This window comes from Hyaena hyaena, unplaced genomic scaffold (assembly GCF_003009895.1).
Source record: "Hyaena hyaena isolate Hyena2069 unplaced genomic scaffold, ASM300989v1 scaffold_70, whole genome shotgun sequence".
Taxonomy (NCBI): Eukaryota; Metazoa; Chordata; class Mammalia; order Carnivora; family Hyaenidae; genus Hyaena; species Hyaena hyaena.
This window is the reverse complement of record NW_024080701.1, coordinates 4,019,237-4,043,910: the sequence shown is the minus strand read 5'-3', so window position 1 is coordinate 4,043,910 and position 24,674 is coordinate 4,019,237. Positions and strand designations below refer to the sequence as shown.

At 39.2% G+C, this 24,674-nt stretch overlaps 1 protein-coding gene across 1 annotated transcript; it reads right to left on the bottom strand.

Moving 5' to 3' along the window:
• Positions 1–792: 792 nt before the first annotated feature.
• Positions 793–24,614, bottom strand: PDIA3 (protein disulfide isomerase family A member 3). Its single transcript, XM_039232711.1, has 13 exons — positions 24,358–24,614; positions 18,375–18,453; positions 16,823–16,940; positions 11,220–11,327; positions 9,224–9,353; positions 5,630–5,746; positions 5,226–5,351; positions 4,437–4,619; positions 3,299–3,407; positions 2,404–2,532; positions 1,739–1,818; positions 1,324–1,381; positions 793–1,110 (listed from the first exon to the last, which is right to left on the bottom strand). The coding sequence occupies exons 1-13, from the start codon at positions 24,522–24,524 to the stop codon at positions 997–999; spliced, it is 1,518 nt and encodes a 505-aa protein (XP_039088642.1). The 5' UTR covers positions 24,525–24,614; the 3' UTR covers positions 793–996.
• Between the last annotated feature and the right edge of the window lie 60 nt (positions 24,615–24,674).

Sequence of the window (24,674 nt, the reverse complement as noted above, 5' to 3'; positions counted from 1 at the left end):
TCAGTCCTATCCTTTTTGTTCCCCACTGTTGCAGAAGAAAGTGGATGCTTCATTCACAACCAGAAGTGATACTGCCTTTCCCAGTTCCACTGGAGAAGGAAGTTAATGGGCCACACCCTGGGCTCTGGGGAAGAGAGGTGCACCCAGCAGTGTCAGCAATTCCTGAAAACAACTTGGATGGAACCCCAACCCAGTGCCACACCCATACAGGGCATTTTTGGGCAGAGACTAGCCCTTGGGAGGTATAAACATGCTCAGTTGCATGACAAGGGTAAACAGTCACCCATCCTTACGGTATGGGCAGGGCCTGAAACAGAGCCCAACAAGAAAGGTCCCTCACCCGTTCTAGTCATCAGGCTACAGGCCAGGGCAATAAATCTGTTAAGGATAGAAAATGATGAAATTTGGAAAGGATTTACTAGATAACTATGGACCTAGTTAGTTGGTCTATAGCAGCACTGACCAATATGGTAAGCCAGTAACTCTAGGTGTGAATATTTAAATCGATGAAAATTTAAAATGTAGTTCTTAGCTACATTTCAAATGCTCAGTAGCTACATGTCTTAGATAATGAAGATTATAGAACATTCTCGAGATTCCAGAAAATTCTATTGGACAGTGCTAATCTAGAAAACCTTTGGTTCCCCATCTCTTGGAAAAAAGACATTTTAAAGGGGGCTCATTTATTGTTACTGTTCCAAATGTACAAAAAAAATTAGAAAATAACCCCCCAACTCAATCCCCCCCACCCCCACAACATTCCCCGTCAACACAAATAATTTTTCCCAAAACCACAAACATCAACTGGTCCTGGTATATTCATAAACAGTGCAGCTAAGAAACAGTTTAGAGAAAATTTAACGGGATTCAGATTATATCCATTCTGTCCTCTCTGCCCTGAGAGTAATAATCCCATATGGGTCCCAGTCCTCCCCAATGGTTTTCCCATCTCTGGTGGAAGAGTCCTTTTACAAAGTGGCATGTTTGGCTGCTGCTTTAGAGATCCTCCTGTGCCTTCTTCTTCTTCTTGGCTTTTTCTTCTTGAATTATAGGGGGGTTTGTTGCCTCTCGCTGTAGATAGCTAATAAAATCACTTAATTCACGGCCACCCTGAAAACAGAAAGATTACTCTGAAAATTTAACCTTTTAAAGAACCCTGGATTATTTTTCCCCAATAGAAAAATTTCTGGGTTTGTAAAAAAGCACATTAGCAACCACATATATTGACTATGAAACTGAAAAATTTCCAGTTAAGTAAAATCCAAAGAACTGAATATGTATGTTTACGTGTGTATTTGTGGGGAGATAAGACAACACACTTACTTCATATTTCTTTGGATTTAGCTTCTTGTTGGCTGGAGAGAAGTAAATGGTAGGAAAACTGGGTAAAAAAGAAAAAAAAGTTAGCTCATTTCAAGTTCCAGAGTAAGTCCAACATATATTTCCCCAATAACTTTCTGGGAATAACTTCTCTTCATGATTTTTATTTCTCACCAGATACCATTCTCCATCAGGGTCTAGTTTATATCCTATCAAAGCTCAACAATGTGAGAGCTCACAAATCTGTGCCAGTCATGTGGACCCATGCAGCAGAACTCTAAGCCAGAAAGGCCTCAGTGGTTCTCTGCATAAGTGCAGTGAGGGATCCACTCCCTAAACTATACCCAGTAAATGGCTTGCAAGCCTACTTTTTCCTATCAACTGCTTACACACTTTTATTAGGTTTTAATATACTTACCCTCTGACTTCATATGGAGAAGGCACATCATTGGCTGTAGCATCCATCTTGGCTATGATAATATTTGGGTCTTTTCTAAGCTGTTAATAAAAAAGGTTAGATCTTTAAATTTCAAGTTTTTGGTGACCAAGGGACACTTAGTCAAATCAACACTTAAAATAATCTCCTTTGTAAACACCTGGATAAGTTATGCTCCAGTAGGAAGAGTAGTGACACTTGTACATAATATCTAGCTTTCCACAGGCATCCCTTTTCTCTCTTGGTTTCTACATATTAAGACTCTATTTACAGCCACCTTCAAAATTACCTGATTTACATAAGACATTACAAGGGCTAAGTCAAGTGAAACATAATGGATCTACATAAGCCATTACCAAAATTCAGAAGCCTGGGTACTTTTAACCACAATCGAGATGGAGTCTGAGAAGTGGAAAATCAAAAACAGGTAACTGAGCCACTGCACAGGCTCAGAGACACTAGAGGGGCAGCCAGGAGAAAAGAAACAGTAGATAGCTTAAAAAAAAAAAAAAAAATCTACCAAGACATAGGTACTGAATTAATTAGGGTAACTAATTAGCCAATGCTGAATATGTATGTCAACTTCCCAACTCAAAATTTACCTTCAGAAAAAAAAAATTAATATTCAAAATATGGTTCAGACTTACCTTCTCTCCCAGTTCTTTGTATTTAGGCTCCAGATTCTTACAGTGACCACACCAAGGAGCATAAAATTCAATCAGCACATCTTTATTTTCATCATTCACGATTTCATCAAAATTCTCGGCTACTACTACCTGGAATACACCAAAGATTCTCTAGTTGGTAAGGCAAGATGAAGAATAAACATTCACCACAGGCCACATGCTATATTTGTTTCTGCACCCAAACCCTATCAAATGTACTGTGTTGTCACTGAAAATATATCATTGAAACCCAAATAGCATCTACCGACTATATTAAAGACGTTCTGGCCATTTTCCAGAAACCAACTCATTCCCATGTCTGTTACCTGTCAACTTTGTTCAGGAAATCATAGAAAATAAGGGCTACCCAACCCTTCCTTAATCTCAAAGCAACAATCTTAAAACTATTATTAGAGGTTAGCTTGCTCTACCCTGAAGAGTAACTTAGTTCTAATATAAATACTATAAAAAAATTCTATGAAGGCGGCACCTGGATGGCTTAGTTGGTTAAGTGTCCGACTCTTCATTTAGGCTCTGGTCATGATCTCATGGTCATGGGATTCACTCTCTTCTTTTCTCTCTGCCCCTTCCCCACTTATGTGCGTTCTCTCTCAAAATAAATAAACTTAAAACAAATTCTATGAAGATTTTATACTCCTGCCCCTACTGAGCATATGAGCTCTGCCAATGTTTATTTTGTGCCTCAGGGAGAGGAGGACAAACAAAAACAAAAACATGACAGCCAACAAGGTCTTCACTTAGACGAAGCATTTTTGGAATAAAGAAATGAGGAGTCAATTATATCTCAATAAAACGATCAGGGGACAATGAGGAAAGGCAGCTGCTTAGAGCCTTAGTGAGGCTGTAGGCACCTCACCTTTACTGGCCCATCATTGCTCTCTGGGATGGGCTCAGACTTCAGGTATCTCTTCAGGTTGCCATCAAAATAATCTTGCAGGAATCTTTCAAGAGCCTTGCCATCACGTCTGCAATTAGAAAGACAAGGGTCAGGTTTGTTAATCTTCTACAGAGAGAATTAAAAGCAATTTCTTAGAATAGTTTCTACATATTCTAGCTCCAGTTTCAAGGTTAGAAACTAGAAAAAACAGGAGGACCTTATCTCTCAATATGCAGATCTACTGATTGAACAAAAAAACCAACCACCTACTATATTTGTAGCATGTTCATTGTGGCTTAGAAAGGTCAGAAAAGGAAGAAAACATTAGTTTTCTGGAAATTCACTTCTGCAGAAGAATCAGGTCTTTGTTGCTCTGAAAAATACCACATATTTATGGTATCTTATTTTACTGATTTCCTCACAAGGAAGACTTTTCTCCCCAAGTCTCAGAAAGCAAAAAGTCCTAATTTTCTGGGGTTTAAAGATCTTTCCATTCCCTAAGTTCACTTTACGTCAGTATAGTATTCCAAAAAGAAAAGGCATTCTACAGGGATGGGAAGGGGTTGCAATGGTCTGAAATTACATCAATCTCAAAGAGACTGTCCAATGTTCTTGATCTACTATTTTTTAATTTTTAAAAATATTTTTATTTCTGAGAGAGAGAGAGAGAAGAGAGACAGTGTGAGCAGGGGAGGGTCAGAGAGAGAGGGAGATATAGAATCTGAAGCAGGCTCCAGGCTCTGAGCTAGCTTTCAGCACAAAACCCGACATGGGGCTCGCACCCATGAACTGTGAGATCATGACCTGAGCCGAAGCCAGATGCTTAACTGACTGAGCCACCCAGGCACCCCTCAATCTACTATTTTTAACGGCAGGGTGGAAATGATCGTGTAAGTGTTCCAAGCTGCCATCATTTTGTTAATTTTCAGAATTTACTAAGGATTGTGATCCTTAAAGTACCTATAATTAATTAATTGAGAAAAATGACAATCATAGGTCTGGCTAGAAGACCTATCTTCACATTCTAATGTTCTTCTTTATAAATCCTCAGTAGTGTAAAAGGCTTTACATTTCTTTGCAGAATCAAATCCCAAGCCCACATTAACTTGTAACTCACGAGAACTCCTCCTGCATGACAAACTTCTCTCCTTTTGCAGTTCTGATAGCGACAACAGGAATATCTCCAGCAGTGCTTTCCAAGCCAAAATCTGAAAGTTCATGGCTAAAGGTTTTGCGGCTAGCTACAGCAAAGCTGAGTTTGTTCCCAGCATCTAGGAATTTCTTTGCTACCATCATCACTCTGTGGGAAACAAGAGATATTTACACCAAGATTTATACCATGATGGTAAACCACTTCTGAAATCAAGAAGCTAGAAAGCAAAGACTAAATTTTACAGTCCACCAGCTCTCTGGAATCAGTCTAAACTATGTTCTTGGGCATGGACACAGAGTCATGGTACACTCCAAGGTCTTACTGAATTTCGCTGCCAAACTGGTGGTACCAAATAGTCCATTCCCAATGAATCTTGCTATATTGTAACTAAAATATTGCAGGCATAATGACCGACCTGAAAAGAAAATCTGTATGATTAAAACACTCTACGAATCTCAATGGGCAAATAGGCACAATGTTTTAAACAAATTCTAAATCACATTTGCATTTTTTTCCTGGGAGGTTAGGAATCAACTATGTCATAGGCAAAGGAACACCTATGGAAGATATGCCCAACAGATTATAGAAATAGTTTATGTTATTTGTCCTTAACAGCTTCAAATGTGCTTTTTGGGAGCTGAATGTTCCCATTCTAACTGGCTGTGACATCATACACTGTAAGAGGATATTTAGAAGAAAGTGTTTACATATTAGGCAAACTTGTTTATGAAGGGGAAAAATGATCCTAATTACCTGTTTCTCCAGTAGTTGGAACCTTTGGCATTCTTTTCATAGTCCACATCATAGTAAGCCACAAGTAAGTCCTTGCCCTGCATCAAATCTTTATTGTCTTCTGTCATGTGAGGGCAGATACCAAAACTGAAATAAATAATCCCTTATCAAGTCTGGCAGTTTAGCTATGTTATGAAATTAGCACAAAGTAACTGACAGCACTTACAAAAGCAAAAAAATTTTCAACATGAAGAAAAAGTACTGAACAATATACCCTCTAAGAGGTCTAGGGGCCCACACATTACTGCTTTACAATTATTGTTCAAACCTCTGAATGAGGCTATTTAATCAAAAACATGGGTCTGCTTAATAACTGAGGTAAGCAAACTAAAATGAAGCCAAGAAATCCCAAAAAAGGTACTCACATGTTCTCTTGGATAAATTTTTTAATCTTGCCACTGGTCATTTTCTGTTCTATATATGCCACAGTCTTGTCTTCAAACTTGTTCATCAGATGTGAAGGACGAAACAAGGTGATACCCCTTAAAAAGAAGGTATTAGTAGGTAGGCAGCAGCAGAACAGTCTTCAATCTTCTGTTTATTTTTTAATTTATTTTTTTAATATAGTTTATTGTCAAGTTGGTTTCCATATAACACCCAGTGCTCATCCCAACAAGTGCCCTCCTCCATGCCCATCACCCATTTTCCCCTCTCCCTCACCCCCTCATCAACCCTCAGTTTGTTCTCAGTATTTAAGAATCTCTTGTGGTTTGCCTTCAATATTTTATTTAAAGCTCAGACCATCTACTCTTGCCACTTTTACTGGCACCATTTAAGCACATAAGGACTCTTTTCTGGGACCACAGACTTGGCAACATGACCTCATTAAAGCTAAGGTGCTAACCACCTTAATCTCAAGTGCAATAATTGGGTAGTGTTTAATAAACCTTGAGTTGGAAAGTTAGGAGACTTTGGTTCTAATTCTAGCCCCACCATTATTAATGGAATCCTTTTGGGCTTTAGCTTTTCCATCAATGCAAAAAGGGATTTAAGGGGGTTAGAGCAGAGGATTCATTTCCAAACCTTTAAAAACAGTAACAGAACCCAACTTACTTCCAAATTCCAAGATGCACAATAAAGCAGAGCTTGCTCTTATTGGAAGGTAACTTGCCCTGCTCTCCCACATAGTAAGAGAATTATTTCACTGGAGAAAATACTTTTAAGATTCCTTCCAGCTGAAAAATTCGATAGGTAGGTATATAATTTATAGATAATGTTTAGCTTGAGTTCATCCTTATGCTAGACTTCTCTATCCCAACAAACCAAGTTTACCAAATTTTCTCTTGCTGGTACTATTTTGCCCCTCTACCTGAGCAAACTTTCCTCACTCCACTGAACACTTGAAGCAAATTCCTTCTTTAATTTCTAGACTTGTTCAGCTAAAACGGAACCTCAATTTGTTCTGAGCCAAAGGTTTATATCAAGTATCACCTTTCCCAGAAAATACAATGTTAACTACTAATCTCTCATCTCTAGGTTCTCCTTCATTCATTTCTCCTCCCCACACTGCACACACACCCACATAGAATTTTATCACTTGTTTTTGGCTAGGCATCAGCACCTTTATTAGAATTTTTTTTTTTAATATTTATTTTTGAGAGAGAGAGAGAGAATGTGAGTGGGGGAGGGACAGAGAGAGATGGGAGACATAGAATCTGAAGCAGGCTCCAGGCTCTGAGCTGTCAACACAGAGCCCAACACGGGGCTCGAACCCACGAACTGCAAGATCATGACCTGAGCTGAAGTTGAACCCTTAACCGATTGAGCCACCCAGGTGCCCGAAGGTCTTCTCAATAAGACTTCTAATCAGAAGATGATAGGCCACTTTAAAGGCAGCCACAATGAATACATCTAAGGTTAACAGACTGATGTGCTTAATGAGCCACAGGTGGCTCCACATTCATTTATAGACCTAGTATGTCTTAATCCAAAAGTCAGTCAAGCCTACAACTTTACATCCAGACTTTCTAGGTTCAAATCCTAGTTCTGCCATAACCCCCCTGTGAAGCTAGGGAAATTAACCTCTTTGAGTGCTTTCTCCTCTATAAAACGAGGAGTAACAGATCTGTCTCATTAGTTGTTAGGAGGATTAAATGAGTTAACAGTAAATGGCACATAGTAAACACTATATGTTGTGTTAAATATAAATCTGTAACATTAGCCCTTGGCACACTTTTCTTCTCAGGATGATCTCTTCTAAAGTCTCATGGTTTCAATAATTATTTACATGTGCTTGACCCATAAATATTTATCTCTAGTTCAGAACCTTTCCTGAATTTACTGGATCTTCACCACCTGGTCGTTTCACAAACTTCACACTCACTGTGCCAAAATGAAATCATAATTCCCTTCATATTTGTATTTGTTACTCTTCATCTTCTTCCTAGATCAGTGACTGTTATTGGTGCAGTCATCCAAGTCTTTAAAACCTAGACTCACTCTACATCTTCCTCTTTTCACACATGGCTAGGGACTAAATCCTATTGTTTATATTTTCTATACTCTCTCCTTCTCCATGCCCCTAATGCTGCCTTAACTTAGTCTCTCAGAGATCACCCTTAGTTTAGACTCTGACTTCCTTGCCATTCCTCCCCTTTCAAACCATCACCACATAGGTTCCAGCAACTTTTCTTTTGAAATACAAAATCACATTACTCTCCAGCTCAAAGCCTTTAATGACTCTCAAATGTCTAAAAGATTAAATCAAATTTCTTTTGTATGTACTTGGGGTACCTGGGTGGTTCAGTCAGTTAAGCATCCAACTTTAGCTCAGGTCATGATCTCGCAGTTCTTGAGTTTGAGCCCCGCATCAGGCTCTGTGCTGACAGCTCAGAGCCTGGAGCCTTCCTCAGATTCTGTGTTTCCCTCTCTCTCTGCCCCTCCCCCAGATGCACTCTGTCTACATAAAATATAAACATTAAAACAAAAATTTAAATTCCTTCGTGTGTACTTCCAAAGCCTTCTATAATTTGGTTTCTGCTTATCTTTCACTATGATGTCATTTACAAACAATACTCCAGCAGTACTACAGATCTCAACATTCCAAAGTTACTTCATAACCTGGGGCCCTCACTCCTGCTCGCTAATTTTTTTTAAAAATCTGGAATAATTTTTATTCCAGCTGCCAGAACCTGCCTGGAAAAACTTATCTTTCAAAACATACCTCAAGAATTACATCCTCTGTGAAGTTTTTTTTTAAGTTCATTCATTCATTCATTCAGAGAGGGAAAAGGAGGGGGGTAGGAAATTGGGGAAGGAAAGAGAGAGCGAGGGAGAATCCCAAGCAGTCTCCATCAGCGCAGAGCCCAACCAAGGGTTCAATCTTATAAACTGTGAGATCATGACCTGAGCTGCAATCAAGAGTAACAGGCTTAACCAACTGAGCCACTCAGGTTCTCCTGAAGTCTTTTCTCATACTATTCCCCACCACTAAAGAAAAAATAATCACTCCCTCTGTTCTTCCCGCATGCCCTGAATATATGTCTATCCTAACAACTATAGTGCTCACTTGACACTTACATTTTAAAACATATTAACTGGGGGCGCCTGGGTGGCTTAGTCGGTTGAGCGTCCGACTTTCGCTCGGGTCATGATCTTGCGGTTCGTGGGTTCGAGCCCCGCGTCGGGCTCTGTGCTGACTGCCAGCTCAGAGCCTGGAGCCTGTTTCAGTCTGTGACTCCCTCTCACTCTGACCCTCCCCTGCTCACGCTGTCTCTCTCTCTCCTAGAAATAAATAAAACATTAAAAAAAAATTTGTAAAAAAAATAAATAAATAAAAAAAAAATAAAACATATTAACTGTCTCCCTCTACCAGATGTGCTTCAAAGGCAGCAATAGTTTCTAGCAGTTAGCTTAATGCCTAGCAAGTATTCAGTAAATCTTCTGGACCTAAAAACCCCAGTTCACACAATTAGTACTTGGTCCAGAATTCTATAAAGATAGTCAACTCAGTCACTTACTCTCCATTATCATCATATTTGTTCACCAGAGACTCCACATTTGTGTGAGCAAATCGATAGTTATCCCTCAAGTTGCTGGCTGCTTTTAGAAACTCAGAGTGAGCATCACTGAATAAATCCTTGAAAAAACCTGTAAAAAAAAGTCAAACACAAGGAAGAAACAGTGTTGAAACATATTCAAACTTTAAAATTTTCTATTTTCACAGTGTTTATTCTATTTACAGATATGCAAAGTGAGATAGGTAAGAGGACTGGGTCTGCTTTGCCATGACTACCTAGGATATTTGACACAGTAACTTAAGGAGAATTTTCCCTCTACCCTTTAAAAAATTATTTTGTCCAAGGGAGTCAAGTGAGAGAATTTGCCAGGGTTCAAATTTTTTTTTTTTTTTTTTTTTTTTTACAATTTTATTTATTTTTGAGAGAGAGAGAGAGAGACAGAGCACAAGCAGAGGAGGGGCAGGAGAGAGAGGGAGACATGGAATCTGAAGCAGGCTGCAGTCTCTGAGCTGTTAGCACAGAGCCCAATGCAGGGTTCAAACCCATGAGCCGCGATATCATGACCTGACCTGAAGTCAGATGCTTAACCGCCTGAGCCACCCAGGAACCCCTTGTCAGGGTTCAAATCTTAATTCCAGTTTTTCACAAATAAATTTGGGCAAAATGCTTAACTTCGTAGAGTTCAGGGACTATTTTAGGTGTCAGAAGGATCAAATAAGACCATATGTCAAAATAAACCATAAATTACTTCCCCTTAATTTTTCTGATTTGTCTTCAGAACTTTTAAGTCTAGAAAAGTGACTGAAACCTGTTTTTGTTTTTCTTTCCTTTTTTCTTAACGTTTTTATTTTAGTTTTTGAGAGAGAGACAGTGTGCTAGCAGGGGAGAGGGGCAAAGAGAGACATACAGAATCCAAATCAGGTTTCAGGCTCTGAGCTGTCAGCACAGAGCCCAACGCAGGGCTTGAACCCATGAACTTAAGATCATGGTCTGAGCCGAAGTCGGACACTCAACCGACTGAGCCACCCAGGCACCCCATGAAACCTACCTGTTCTTAAATGTCTACTTATAGTTAACTCTTTGGAAATAAACAGAATCAGTAAAATCCAGATGGTAAGAAGTAGCTTTTAATCAAATTTAAATTATAAACCATCTTCTACTGTCAGAAAGTAAGTTTTATTATAATAATTATAAGACCAAGAAAAGCATAGTTATATGTTTAAATTCATTTTTTAAGTCAAATGTATTACACATTAAAACAAAACAAAGAACACTCCAGATGTAGAATGTGTTTAGTTGGTTCAAGTTGTTTTAAGGATAAAATGAGATATTGTAGGGGCACCTGGGTGGCTCAGTCAGTTGAGTGCTGACTTCAGTTCAGGTCATGATCTTGCGGTTTGTGGGTTTGAGCCCCGTGTCGGACTCTGTGCTGACAGCCAGCTCAGAGCCTGGAGCCTGCTTTGGATTCTGTATCTCCCTCTCTCTCTGACCCTCCCCTGCTCATGCTGTCTCTCTCTCTCAGAAATAAATAAAACATTAAAAAAAAAATGAGATACTGCAACACCTGAGAAACCAAAGGTTGCTGCATAAATGTATACAAATCCTAGCAATTTGATCTCAACTAAATCCCCTACTACTGTGAAAACAGGAGACGGAGGTTTAATATTTACTAGTTTCCTCCCACCTTAAAACATTGTTTTCAATCTTAACTACCCTATTGAGTTAAATCTCAGAGTTTGAGATGTGATAGAGCTGTTTTCCTATATTGGATCTTAAATTGAAATTAAATCTTTATTTGGAAGAACACAGAGCCACTCAAATAAAACAAACCAATTTTTTCCATATTACAGTAATGCTGACCTAAATCTATGAGGTGTTTCTTCAACTGCCCTCAAGGTTTCCTAAACTGTTTTAACTTTGTCGTTTACTCGGATATTAGAGGGTTTTTGAAACAGAGTTGATGATTTTGTTGTCTAATCAAATATTTGCTACTTACCCACCACAGAAGCATCTTTGTCACTAATGAACTTCTCAAATTCTTCCTCCGTCCTGAGAGGAACAGAAGCTGGTCCAGCCTGCTTCTTCAGGTGGCTGACAATTCCATCTTAAAAGATAAGATGAAAGATTATAACAACACAAATTTCAATTATTTGAGAAGGCAATCATTCACATATTCAAAGTTCAAAAAGAGGGCACCTGGCTCAGACGGAGGAGCATGCGATTCTTGACCTCAGGGTTGTAAGTTCTAGTCAAGTTGGGTGTAGAGATTACTTAAACACCTGATCTTAGCCAAAAGGCTGAGAAGCAATAGAGATTACTTAAGTATAAAATCTTGGGGCACCTGGGTCCCTCAGTCAGTTGAGCGTCCATCTTCGGCTCAGTCATGATCTCATGGTTCATGAGTTTGACCCCTGCATTGAACTAGCTGCTGTCGCTGCAAAGCCCACTTCGGATTCTCTATCCGCCCCCCCTTCCCCCCACCTTGCTTGCACTTTCTCTCTCTCAAATATAAGTAAAACATTCAAAAAATAAATTTAAAAATATTTAATAAAAAAAATAAAATCTTAAAAAGAAAAAGTTCAAAAGGATACACAATGAAAGTTTTCTTCCTTTCTCTTTATTTAAAAAAATTTTTTTTTAATGTTTATTTATTTTTGAGACAGAGAGAGACAGAGCATGAGCTGGGGAGGGGCAGAGAGGGAGACACAGAATCTGAAACAGGCTCCAGGCTCTGAGCTGTCCGCAAAGAGCACAACGTGGGGCTCGAACCATGGATCATGAAATCATGACCTGAGCCAAAGTCGGATGCTTAACCAACTGAGCCACCCAGGCACCCCTCTTCCTTACTCTTTAGTTACGCAGTTTCCTCCCTCTAAGATGTTTCAGTTTTTGTCTATTATGCATAAACAAGCAATTACACATTTTTTCTTTCTTTTCTCCCCAAATGGCAGCTTATACATATGCTCTTCTGTATTTTCTTTTTGTCACTTAATATAATTTAGAGATAACTTATACCAATATACACAAAGAGCTACTTCAGTCTTTTTTATAACTGTGTTTCACTGCATGGATGTACCATAATTTATTTTACCAGACACAAATGATGGACATTTGTTTCCAATTTCTTGCTGTTATAAATGATCCTGTAATAAACAACCTTGTACTAATGTCATTTACACATGACTGAAAAAATCTGTAGGTTAAATTTCTAGAATCAGATTCACTGGGTCAAAGAGTACATGGATTTATAATAGTTAAACTACCCCCTCAAAGAGATTGTACTTATTTATACCCCTACCCAGGATGTATGTATTGGATATATGTAAAGTGTTTTATAACAGTACAATATTACCTTTGTTGATGTTATTCTCTCTGCCTAGAACATACTTTCCCCAGATATCCTCCTGGCTCCCTTTCTCACCTCCTTTAGGTCTTTACTCAAATGTCATCTTCTCAGTGATGCTCTCCCTGATCATCCCATTGTGAACTAAAACCTATTCAATCTCCAACACTCCAAAATTCCTGTCCCTCGCTTTATATTTCTCTATAGCACTTTATACCCATCTAATTAATACTCTGTCCTTATTATTTTCATCTCTCCCCACTACAAGGTAAATTCCAAATGCATAAGGATTTTTGTCTGTTTTGCTCAGTGAAATATACCTAGGTCTAGAATAACTGAGCATGTAAGTCTGAGAAACATCTACTTTGCAAGTAAATTAAGTAAGCAAATATCCCTTACTCTCAAGTCCCAGAGTCAAGTCATTTAAGGGCAGAAAATGCAAAAAAAAACCAAAACCAAAACAAAACAAAAACCAAGCAGAAAATGCAATGACTTAGCTAGCCTATTTAAGAATTTAACTATTTATAGGTGAAATTATGCCATGTATAGGATCCACCTACATCACACTTTCCTACTGAGGTGAAATAGGCTAGATAAGTAAAAGTTTAGAAAATGCAAGAAATAGTCCCATCCCTTAAGCCTAGTTGACAGGCCATTTATCTCTTTTCTTCTGGGGTCCACTAAAACCATTCATAGACTCAAAATGCCAAGAGAACAGGCAGTGCTCCTCCTCCATAATATCCTACCTTTTGCACCCCCTTTCTCGTCTACTCTACTGATTGATTTAACTGGCTGAGACATTGTACTGTTTAACTCTTTCAATACAAAATAGTCTGTATTTTTTCTAATGTTTTTTCCTTCTCTTCCCAGTCACGGACTTTTTTTCCCTTTTAAATGTTTTCCTTGACTCCTCACATAGGAGGGGTTGCATCAACAGATTAATTGAAATTGAATATATTTATTTAGTCTTCAAGAGGATAATGATTATTACTACATAATGATATAAATTATAAAGAACTTTTAACCTGGGGCTATGATGAGAAGTGTTACTTTTCTCTCTAAGAATTTAAAATTCTCTGGAAGGTAAAATGGGAGTGTGAAGCAACCACTTTAAGCAGGAGGGCAAAGAGCATAATTCCTCGAGGAGTACATGAACAAAATATATATTATTTTGTATATTTTGTATATTCTAAGTAGCCAAACATCTGAACCTCCTAGTCAGATACTGAGAAATTCTCAAATTTAAGAAATCTAGGTTATAGCCCAAGTGAGAATACCTGACCAGTGGCAGTTTAATACGGTTCACCTATAACTTAGGTAAGACCTGTTCAAGTTTAGAAAAACATTTCAATAATTCTAACTGCTAATTCCACCCTAAATTAAATGTGTAAAATCTAAATGGTAACATGGATTCTTTGTTAACACTTTTAACCTCCGGAAAAAATTTTTGCTTCCTTCTGTGCTTAGGCATATCAAATTTTAAGTGTTGGTTAAATGATCTCAGTTGAGCTGAAATATTTATTCATGCATTCAGCAAAGAGTTACTGAGCATCTACTAGATGTGAGGAATCTAGGTCCTGAAGACAACAGTAGTAAATAAATAAACAAGGTCTCTGTTTTCTCAGAGGTTACAGTGTAAGTAAATATGTAAGTAAACCCTCAAATAATAAAATCTCCAAATAAACAAACAATTAAAAACTCATATAATAACCCACATTATGTAGAGAATTAAGAAGCTGATGTGTTAAGAAAATGACTGGGTGACTACCTTAGGTCCAGTGGCCTGGGAAAGCCTCTGGGAGGTGAAGTGTAAGCAATGATCTGCATTGACAAAAAGGAGCAAGCCATGCAAACCTAGCAGAAGATCATTTTGGGCTGTGAATAGAACCAGGGCAAAGGTCCTAAGGTGACACAATCTTGACATGATAGGAGAGTTAGGCGGCAGCCATATTATGTAGAGCTTTGTTTATGAATAACAATCACACATACTGACGAAATTCCACCTCACTAAAATACCCAACTGAACCCCTTTTTTCTTAGATTTCCATCATGAAAAAGTAAAATATACATGATTATTTGATAGACTCAAGACAAAACTGTCCAAATCTTTTTTCTCATCAATTATAGGCCCTATGGGATCCAATCCCTATTTGCCTTTCAAACTTCATTTGTCATCCATGCTAATTATACCCCAGCCACATGGTCTTTCTGGCCCTTGAACACATCAAGCTCAGTTATACCTTAGGGCCTTTTTGTACACCTTAGAGTCCTTCCCTCTGCTTGGAAGGCTCTGGCCCAGATCTCAAGGCTAGCTCATTCCTATCACTCAGGTCTCAGCTCAAAGGTTACAGCCCTGATTAACTCTGATGATGCGGTACTCCCAAGCCCAATCACTATCATATCATATGGTTTCATTTTTCTCCTGTAAAAAAATATTTTTTTTTTTTTTGATGGGGTCGGGGGAGAGAAAGCACAAGCACTTGTGAGTAGGGGAGGGGCAGAGAGAGGGGAACAGAGGATCCAAAGCAGGGTCTGTGCTGACAGCAGAGAGCCCGATGTGGGGCTAGAATTCACAAACCATGATCATGACCTGAACCAAAGGTGGACACTTAACCGACTGAGTCACCCAGGCACCCCTAACTTTCCCCTTTAAAGTTTTATCACTAACTGAATTTATCTTATCCATATATATTGACATTAAATAATTTTTCCTTGTGATAAAATATACAAAAAATTTTTAATTTTTTTTTAAAGTGTGCGCATGTGAGTAGGGGAGAGGCAGGAGAAGGACACAGATAATCTCCACACTGAGCACGGAGCCCAACGTGGGGCTCAATCCCATGAACCTGGACTCATGACCTGAGCCAAAATCAAAAGTCAGATGCTTACCAACTGAGCCACCCAGGTGCCCCATCTTAACCATTTTTAAGTGTACAGTTCTGTGGCATTAAGTATATTCATATTGTTGCACAACCACTCTCCAATACTCTTGTTATCTTGCAAAAGTAAAACTCTACCCATTGGAAAAAAACTCCACATTTTCTTCACCTCATAGTCCTTGAGAACCACCACTCTACTTTCTGTCTCTATGAATTTTACTATACTATGAACTCATGTAAGTTGGCATGTCATGGTATTTTTTGTGTGTGTGACTGGTTTATCTCACAAAGCATAATTCCTTCAAGGTGCATCCATGTTATAGCACATGTCAGAACTTCATTTTCTGAGGCTGAATAATATTCTACTGTATTATGTATGTTTATATATAATTATTAATAACATGCCACATTTTTTAGGTCAAGCCATCCACTGATGCAACACTTGGGTTGCTTCCACCTTTTGGCTATTGTGAATAATGCAGCTATAAACATGGGTGTACATATGTATCTTTAAGACTTTGCTCTTAATTCTTTTGGGTATATATCCAGAAGTAGAATTGCTGCATTGTACACTAATTCTATTGTTTTCAGAAATTTTCATACTGTTTTCCATAGTTGCTATAACATTTTACATTCACACTAGCAGTATACAATGGTTCCAATATCTCTGCATCTTCATCGACACTGGTAATTTTGTTTTGTTTGTGTGTATGTGTGTTTGACAGTAGCCATCCTAATAGATATAAAGTCATTTTCTCTATACGTTTTTAAACTTGTTTGTTGCCCTCTTCTCTTCATTTCCCAGAATGTAAGCACCATTAGAGTAGGGACCTTGTCTGTTTTATTTATCAATAAATACAGAGTACCTAGTATATCTAGAATATCTGGCACAGAGTAAGTATTCAATAAATATGTCAAATGAAAAAATGCATAGTAGACCTTATAACTCAAGTTCTAGTATTTTCTATATTACTTATATAATCTGTTTATTTAGAGAAGTCTGTTTTAGATACCAAACTGACCTCTTAAGAGGATTTTTTTTAGACAAAAAGTTATGTTGTATAGAAAAATGTCATGTTCCCACTACAAAAAACAGGGCAATTAGGGGCGCCTGGGTGGCTTAGTCGGTTAAGCAGCCGACTTTCGCTTAGGTCATGATCTCGCAGTTCGTGGGTTCCAGCCCCGTGTCGGGCTCTGTGCTGACTGCCAGCTCAGAGCCTGGAGCCTGTTTCAGTCTGTGACTCCCTCTCTCTCTGACCCTCCCCTGCTCACGCTGTCTCTCTCTCTCCTAGAAATAAATAAAAATATTAAAAAAAAAAAAACAAAAACAGGGCAATTAAGAAATTCAGTTTCTAGAATGTAATCCAAAATTTTTACCAGCAGTCCTGGGCCCATCATAAGCACCAGCTTCTTCACCATCTCTAAATATCTTCAGGGTTGGATATCCACTGACTCCATACTTATTACAGGTGTTCGTGTTGGCAGTACAATCAACCTAAAGATTAAAACACACAAACCATCTGTTATCCAGATGTCTGTTGCAGACTCTTCTTATATTCCCCAAATACTAAGGCTGGTCAAATCATTATCAAGCAATTCTTTGCAAACATGCCACAGAGTATTAGATTTTAAAGAAAGGCAGACTGGTGCTGGGCTAGCTGTATCAGAACCACCTAATGAATTCATTAAAATTTAGATTGCTGGACCTCCTAAAAAATTCACAAATGACTATTTAAAATCTGACTTTGAAGTCTCTGTTGTTTAAAGCAGTAGTCTTGGCCTTTTTCCTGCCTTAGAGGGGGGATGCCTGGGTGGCTTAGTCAGTTGAGCATCCAACTGTGGCTCAAGTCATGATCTTGTGACTTGTGATTTCAAGTCCCACATAAGGCTCAGTGCTTGCTATCTGCACAAAGCCCACTTTGGATCCTCTGTCCCCCTCTCTGCCCCTCCTCCGACTGCACTCTCTCAAAAATAAGTAAATATTTTTAAAAATACATGAGGGATAAAATCGCTTAAGTTACTAATAGAATCTTACTTTGATAATGATGATTATCAAGGGGATGTATGGATGTACCCTTTGGGGAAGAGCAGAGTATAATTTCATTTGGCAAATTATCTAGAGTTATTAGTAAACAATGAGAAAGAAAACAACTCCTATCTATTATTTAACTACTTACTCTAAAGTAGGTATTGTTAAAGGCACTTTGCATATGTTTTTTCATCTATTCTTCACAAGATCTGAGGTATGGGCCCAGTAACACAAACTGAGGTTTAGAAAGTAATGTGTCCATAGTAACACAGGCTATAGGCACACAAGGCAGGAATTAAATCATGACTGAACTTTTTTTTTTAATCCCCCTTTGGCAAATCGCCATAGAAACATCAGGATCAAAAGCAATTTCCAAAAACAGTCATATATATGTATCAACTATTTATTTGAGGCTGGCCAAGATGTGAGCTTTTATACTGGAACAACTATGGGCTTATTATAGTAATGGCCAACCAAGCTCTAGAAGCATTAATTTGATTCTAAAAGCAAAAACCAAGTTTATAGCTGACCAGTTAGTTACACTCACAGCCCCCTATTATTTTTCTATTCCAATCACTGTGAATATCATAAGGTAGTTTAGGGAATTCATTTATTCAGTAACTTTCCTGTAACCTTGACTACTATACTTTTACTTTCCATATTTGCCCCTTAATTCTTATTTACCATACACTTTACTTCTTTCTTATGCCAGTAATTCCCTTAGTTTCACTACTTTTAATCTTTTGAAACCACAATTAATACAATAGTCAGTTGTGCATTTGCCCAAAACTAGCATTCTCTCTTCTTAGCACCGTAAGAGTAGAGAAAAGAAATACTAATTTTACAAACTACCATTTAAAATAATCAATTTTCCTTAATGAAGAATCTGTCTATACTTACCTTTGCTAATGGGACTATTCCTTTTAATCTGGTTGCTGCAGCTTCATACTCAGGGGCAAGTCTCTTGCAGTGTCCACACCTATATTAAAAAAAAAAAAAAGCCAGATTCTTAGTTTAATCCTTCAAGATTGTCAACATTTCTCTAGGAAGAATCTCAAACTATAATACGACTTTTGAACTAGTAGCTGCTTCCAAAAGCAAAAACATCACCTGGACAACATTCATTACTGATAAAGTAACCAGAGCTCTCAGAAGGTAAAGGTACTATCTCTAATCTGAGGTTGACTCTATAGGACTAGCTCAGTTCAGGGCAGCCCTCTGTTTTCTTCTCAATTAACAGTATAATGGAGGGGCGCCTGTTAGTTAAGTGTCCAACTCTTTATTCTGGCTCAGGTCATGATCCCAAGGTCATAGGATTGAGCCCTGCACTGGGCTCCACACTGAGCATGGAGCCTGCTTGCCTACTTAAGATTCTCTCTTGCCCTCTGTCCTTCTCCCCTGTTGGTGAGCACTAAAAAAAAAAGAGTCCTGAAAACTATAGTCAGAATTATAACCCACATTAAAGAAGGGAAGGAAGGGCTCAAGCCTTTCAGACCAATTAATGAGGATAAAATGAAGGGCAAGACAACAGCAATTCCATTCCTGGTAGCATTTCCCAAAGGAAGGTACATTTTTTTTCCCTTGGGAAACCAGCACTGTGTCTCTTAAAAATACAGTGACTGAAACCTTATATATAAGGTTGCAAGTATGGTATTAACTCTTTAAGAATCACCATCAAGTATTTTTTCTCCATTCCTTCAATAGGAATCCCTTTGTCCAGAAACCCAGTTTGTGGGGGTAGCAGAATGAGGCCCAAAAGGCACTCATTTGCTATAAACAGATACTTTAGCAGCTATTAGAGTCTCTTTTTCTTATCAACCAAGTTCAACACAGCATTAGAATGACACATTTAAGATGGCAAGCCTGAGTTTTACAGCTACACAATTCATCTGGACCTAAGAACTGATGAGGATAAAACACAGACAGGATTATTTTCCCTGGGGGCCATCAGAAACACCTGCTCCTATGCCTGGGAAGTCCTAAGAGTCCCACAGGCAAACTGTATATGCAAAGGGGGGAGGGGGAGACATTTCTTATCAGTGTATAGCTAGCACCATCTATAAATCATCTCTTCAAAACCCAATGGGTTGCAGAGGCATCACTTGGAGAAGGTACAATAGTTCTGTAATCTCCCCATAGAGAGCAAAAACAGAATTAGAAAACAGAAGTAAGGAAACGTGGAAAAAACTTAACCTGATAAATTTCATAGCTAATACTCTCAAAATTTATTTCATTAAGTGATGGGTAAGTAACTTGGAAGCATTCTGCCCCTAAAACTTGTTTAAAAGAAATGACTACAAGAGCTTACATTCTTCAAGTTCTTTAGGAGTTCTATTAAATAATCATTAGAAAACTTAAATGAAGGGGGCGCCTGGGTGCCTCAGTCTGTTACGTGTCCGAGTTCAGCTCAGGTCATGATCTCACGGTTTGTGGGTTCGAGCCCCACATCGGGCTCTGTGCTGACAGCTAGCTCAAAGCCTGGAGCCTGCTTCAGATTCTGTCTCTCTCTCTCTCTCTCTCTGTGACCCTCCCCTGCTCATGCTGTCTCCCTCCCTCTCTCTCTCTCAGAAATAAATAAAACATTAAAAAAAAAAAAAAAGAAAACTTAAATGAAGGAATGGTGATATAAAAAAAATGTAGGGGTATGTGGGTGACTCAGTCAGTTATGCATCTATCTGACTTTGGCTCAGGTCATGATCTCGCAGTTCATGGATTCAAACCCCGCAATGGGGTGCAGAGCCTGCTTGGGATTCTCTCTCTCTCCTCTCACTCTTAAAAATAAATAAACTTAAAGAAAAAAAAAAAAGACTCTAATATTAGATGTTGCTTAGGATCACATAGATATTTACTAAAAGTATAAAAGTATAAATGATAAATACCAAATTCAGGATAGCAGAGTACATAAGATGGGGAAGAGATGTACTAGAGCCTTCGACTAAACTGGCTTTAAATTTTAGACTGAGTCATGAATTCCCTATATTTCATGGATGCACAGTTTACTGTATCTGAAATTGGCACGTGCCCTGCAATAGTTGTCATAATTTCAATGGTAGCATTTCCTTCTTTGCGAGACATAAAATAAGGATTCCTCTCACAATCAGTGGTGTCTTAGAGATCTCTGAAATATGGTATTACTCATTACATTTTCTGTAATCCTTTTATCTTGCATAATAAATTAAGAATTCATGTACTTGGGTTGTAACGAAAACATACAAATCCTAACTAATTTAATAACCAATTTATCTGAAAAATTCAGGCTTTTGGGAACATAATAAGGGTTACAAGATTAAAAAAAAAATTGTTAAAGGAAGCAAGAATTGGATCTGGGCCTTTAAGGATTTAAGGCTTCAGCCAGGACCTGTTCTTGGGCATTTTAGATAAGGGTGATAGTAGAGCAAAGGCAAAATTACTACTGAAAATGATACATTTAGAAAACTGTGAAGGGTTTTTTGTTGTTGTTAAGAGATAATGTGTTATGTGTATTAAGAACACATCAGTCAGCAATACACAGAATAGAAAGGGGAAAAGTACAGATAAGAATAAAAGTCACCTAGAAGATAATGTATTTCACATGGCAGATACTGAAAGCTTGGACCAGAGTGGTCACAATTAGTAAAAAAGAAACAGAAGAGAGATTTCTTTTTTTTTTTTTTTTAATGTTTTGTTGTTGTTGTTGTTGTTTTTCCTGAGAGAGAGAGAGACAGTGTGAGCAGGGGAGGGTCAGAGAGAGAGGCAGACACAGAATCAGAAGCCGGCTCCAGGCTCTGAGCTAGCTGTCAGCACAGAGCCCGACGCGGGGCTCGAACCCACGAACTGTGAGATCATGACCTAAGCCAAAGTTGGACGCTTAACTGACTGAGCCACCCAGGTGCCCCAGAAGAGAGATTTCTATTGAATATGCAATTATCAAGAAGGCTGAGTCAACAGATTTAAAAGCAGTTTCATCTCAACCATCTGAAAACACGTGAAGAGAAAAAATAGTACAAAATAATTAGACCAGACCAGTGGGTCTCAACACAGATGCATATAAAAATATCCATGGAGGGCACATTAGAAAAAGAAAAACTGTATGGTTGGGCCCCACCCTGGGACTCAACTGAATGATTCTTCCAGGAATCCGGGAGGGAACCAGGGGTATGGGGAGGTATGTAAGTGGCAAGGCTGCCACTGAAACCCACTGCCCTTAGCATTGGCTGCATCTCTAAGGTCATCAAATGCCCCAAGGAAGGACCTGTTCAACAAGTTCCAGAAAGACTGGAGATTACCTTTTTCAAATTCACTAGGAACGGGACTCGGATGGAGTTTGAGGCTAAACATCGAGATTAACCACTACTTCTTTCACCCAGCCTGGTCAGTCTTAAAACACAAACAATTCCATCACCTTCAGGGATGTTCTCTAGCTGTTAATAATAACTCCCAACATATATTTACTCAACAATCATTACTTCATTTGACAAATAGCTCTGACACAAAAACTGACATAGTCCTTTCCCTATAGGAACACCTGTATAGCAGGGGGGATAGTATTATTAGGTCCCAACAGAGAGGCAGGAGCAACCAGTTAGTTGTTCAAGGAAACAAGTAACTTTTGAGTTAAATCTTGTTGAAAAGACCAATTTGAGGTGGGAGGGTATACCAGGAATTCCAAGTAAGGGAATCACCATGTACAAAAAGAAAAATTCCATTTGATGCTATCCATACAGTCTTTTTCTATATGTACTCCAGAAGCACTGTATATCAAATATCATTGAATGCTACATTCCTAGAGGGCAGAGCACAAATCTACAACATAAGTAGATGCCGAGGACTTAAAACTTACTTAATGCTGATCAGTAAGTTTTCAGATTTCATCAATAAAATTTTCAGATATCCTCACATTTAAATAATGCTGTTTATTTCCCCAGAGAAATGTGGATGCTCCCTTTCTTAAAAACTACAATTAACTCTATAATGGAAATATCAGTCTACAAAGTCAACTGCAAAGAAATCTTTCACTTTCACTACAAAATGAAAGTGCAAAAAATACCCAAAAACAAAGGAGATGAAGAACTTGCTCAAAATAGGTCAATTTACTTTCAATAAGTATTCTTTAACTGTTCCTATCTAACTTGTAAGCTAGTTCTCTTGATCTGTACACAGGAATACAGCAGTCAGAAAATATTTCCAGCTTAGGTATTAATAAATAAAAAGTTGAATGTGAAGAAATAAGGACATGATCAACAGGAGACTTCCTTGATTCCAAATTAGTCAGTCATTCAGAAAACTGATCCTCCCTGCCGGCATTGTGGAGAATGATCTTACCTTCTAGACCAATTAAAAGCAGACACCACAACAGAGATCCACCCAATTTTTGGGATAGGTTAGTGCAATTTTTAGGGAAGCAGATGCAACAATTTAAATTAGGAAAAAACATCTTCAATTAAAAAAAAAATCTGCTTTAAACTAGTAGTCTCATCACCCACTGTTCTGCAGGAATTCACTCTACGTTGACCCCTGTAGTCACAAAAGCACCACCCAGTTTTGATTACAATCCCATCCTGCCACTCTAGGTACAGTTAGACCCCTTCAATGTTAACAGCATGGTTATATGAGAAGATGTGACTTCTGCAGATGTATAAAGGCCACGTATGATTTGTAATCAGTACTACCAGTTAACCACAGGGATGCCCTGGACACAAAATGTGCTGCCTCTCACATATATTTCTGGTTCAGGTGGTCTTCATTACAGGACTTCTAGTATTACTCTCAGGAAGTCAGCTGAGCCCTTGCTGAGTGAAGACCACAGTTAGAAGTTACACACCAACTTTGTTTTACTGATACTTTTGCACTTGATCTTAGCCAAAAGGCAGAGAAGCGATTACTGATACTTTTGAATACAATTCATTTTTAACTAAAGATACTGTGACAGGAGAGGGAAAAATCAAGTACTGTACTTAGCATAGCATATTGAGGCATCCCAAGTTTTAAATTAATTATGGCTCTCTGTGGGAAAGATTTGGGAGTCTAAAACCAAACAAAAACACTCAGTCTATTTGGTCAGAAATCCTATTTGGCATCTCACCCCACCCCCAACTTTTTGAGTTAGTTGTAGCCTAAGGAATTTACACCCTTGTTCAGTTATAGCACCCTAAAGTGGACTATTTCTCCCCACATTGGGGATTTTCTCACTGGAGTATTTTAGGGCATTTTTCGGAAATTCTAATTAAAACTGACACTTCAGGCAGATCCTGATGAAATGATTCTTTTTACCTACTTTTTTTTTTTTTTTGACGGGATTCTGCTGGTGCTGAGATGTGATCAGCTTAATGGAGAACGTGTGCATCATGCGATGGGACAAAATAATTTCCTGCCTCAAAAAAGCACTTCTGATCATTCTGCAGCCACTGAGTGACCTTGGCTAGAAACCAATGGCTGCGGGGCGTGGGGCAAGAAGAAAGGAAGTAGTCTAGGGGCCGAGGGCCTCTGCACTTGGTGAAACGTTGGCTTCCAGGGTAAGGCCTTGGGATGCCTCGTTTAAGGTAAGGCCAGTATTAACACTGACTCACCCAGAAACTGTAAAGATACCAATCTAAGCGGGATAAGGGGTGGTTAAACCTTCTGCAAATAGGAAGTGCCGCAAGAGCACCGAGGTAAGGATGTGGCCCTGCGTGTGTGGGGCCTTCGGGTTTCCTTCCCGGATCTTGCTCCCGGCGATCAACACCGAATTCTCCTCTGTCGGCAAGGAAGCTCTGCTCCCGGGAGTGGGAAATTTGCCGGCTGCAGCGAGGCCTGCTGGAAAGGTGGAGGGCTGCCCGGCGCTGCGTAGGCCCAACCGTTCCCGCGCCTTCGCCCCCGGCCCAGCACGGCTCTCCCACCCTCCCACGCCCCGGCTTAGTGGCCTCACCAAGGGGCGAAGAACTCGACGAGCATGAGACCCGCAGAGCCTGTGTCCGAGATGCGACTCTCGAAGTTGTCGTCAGTGAGTTCCAGCACATCGGAAGCGGCGGCGAGACGGGCCGCGGCGAAAAGCAGCGCCACGCTCGGGAACAGGGCTCGGCAGCGGGGGCGCATGGCGACGAGGTGAGATTGGGGGCTGCCGGGAGGGTCGGGGCTCGGCGGGGACTGCGGAGGCCGGCCACGATCACGCACGCTCTGCTTGCGCTCGCGCGTCTGGCCCAGGCGGACCTGCAGCCGGAGGTCCCAACCCCCCAGCCCGGCTCC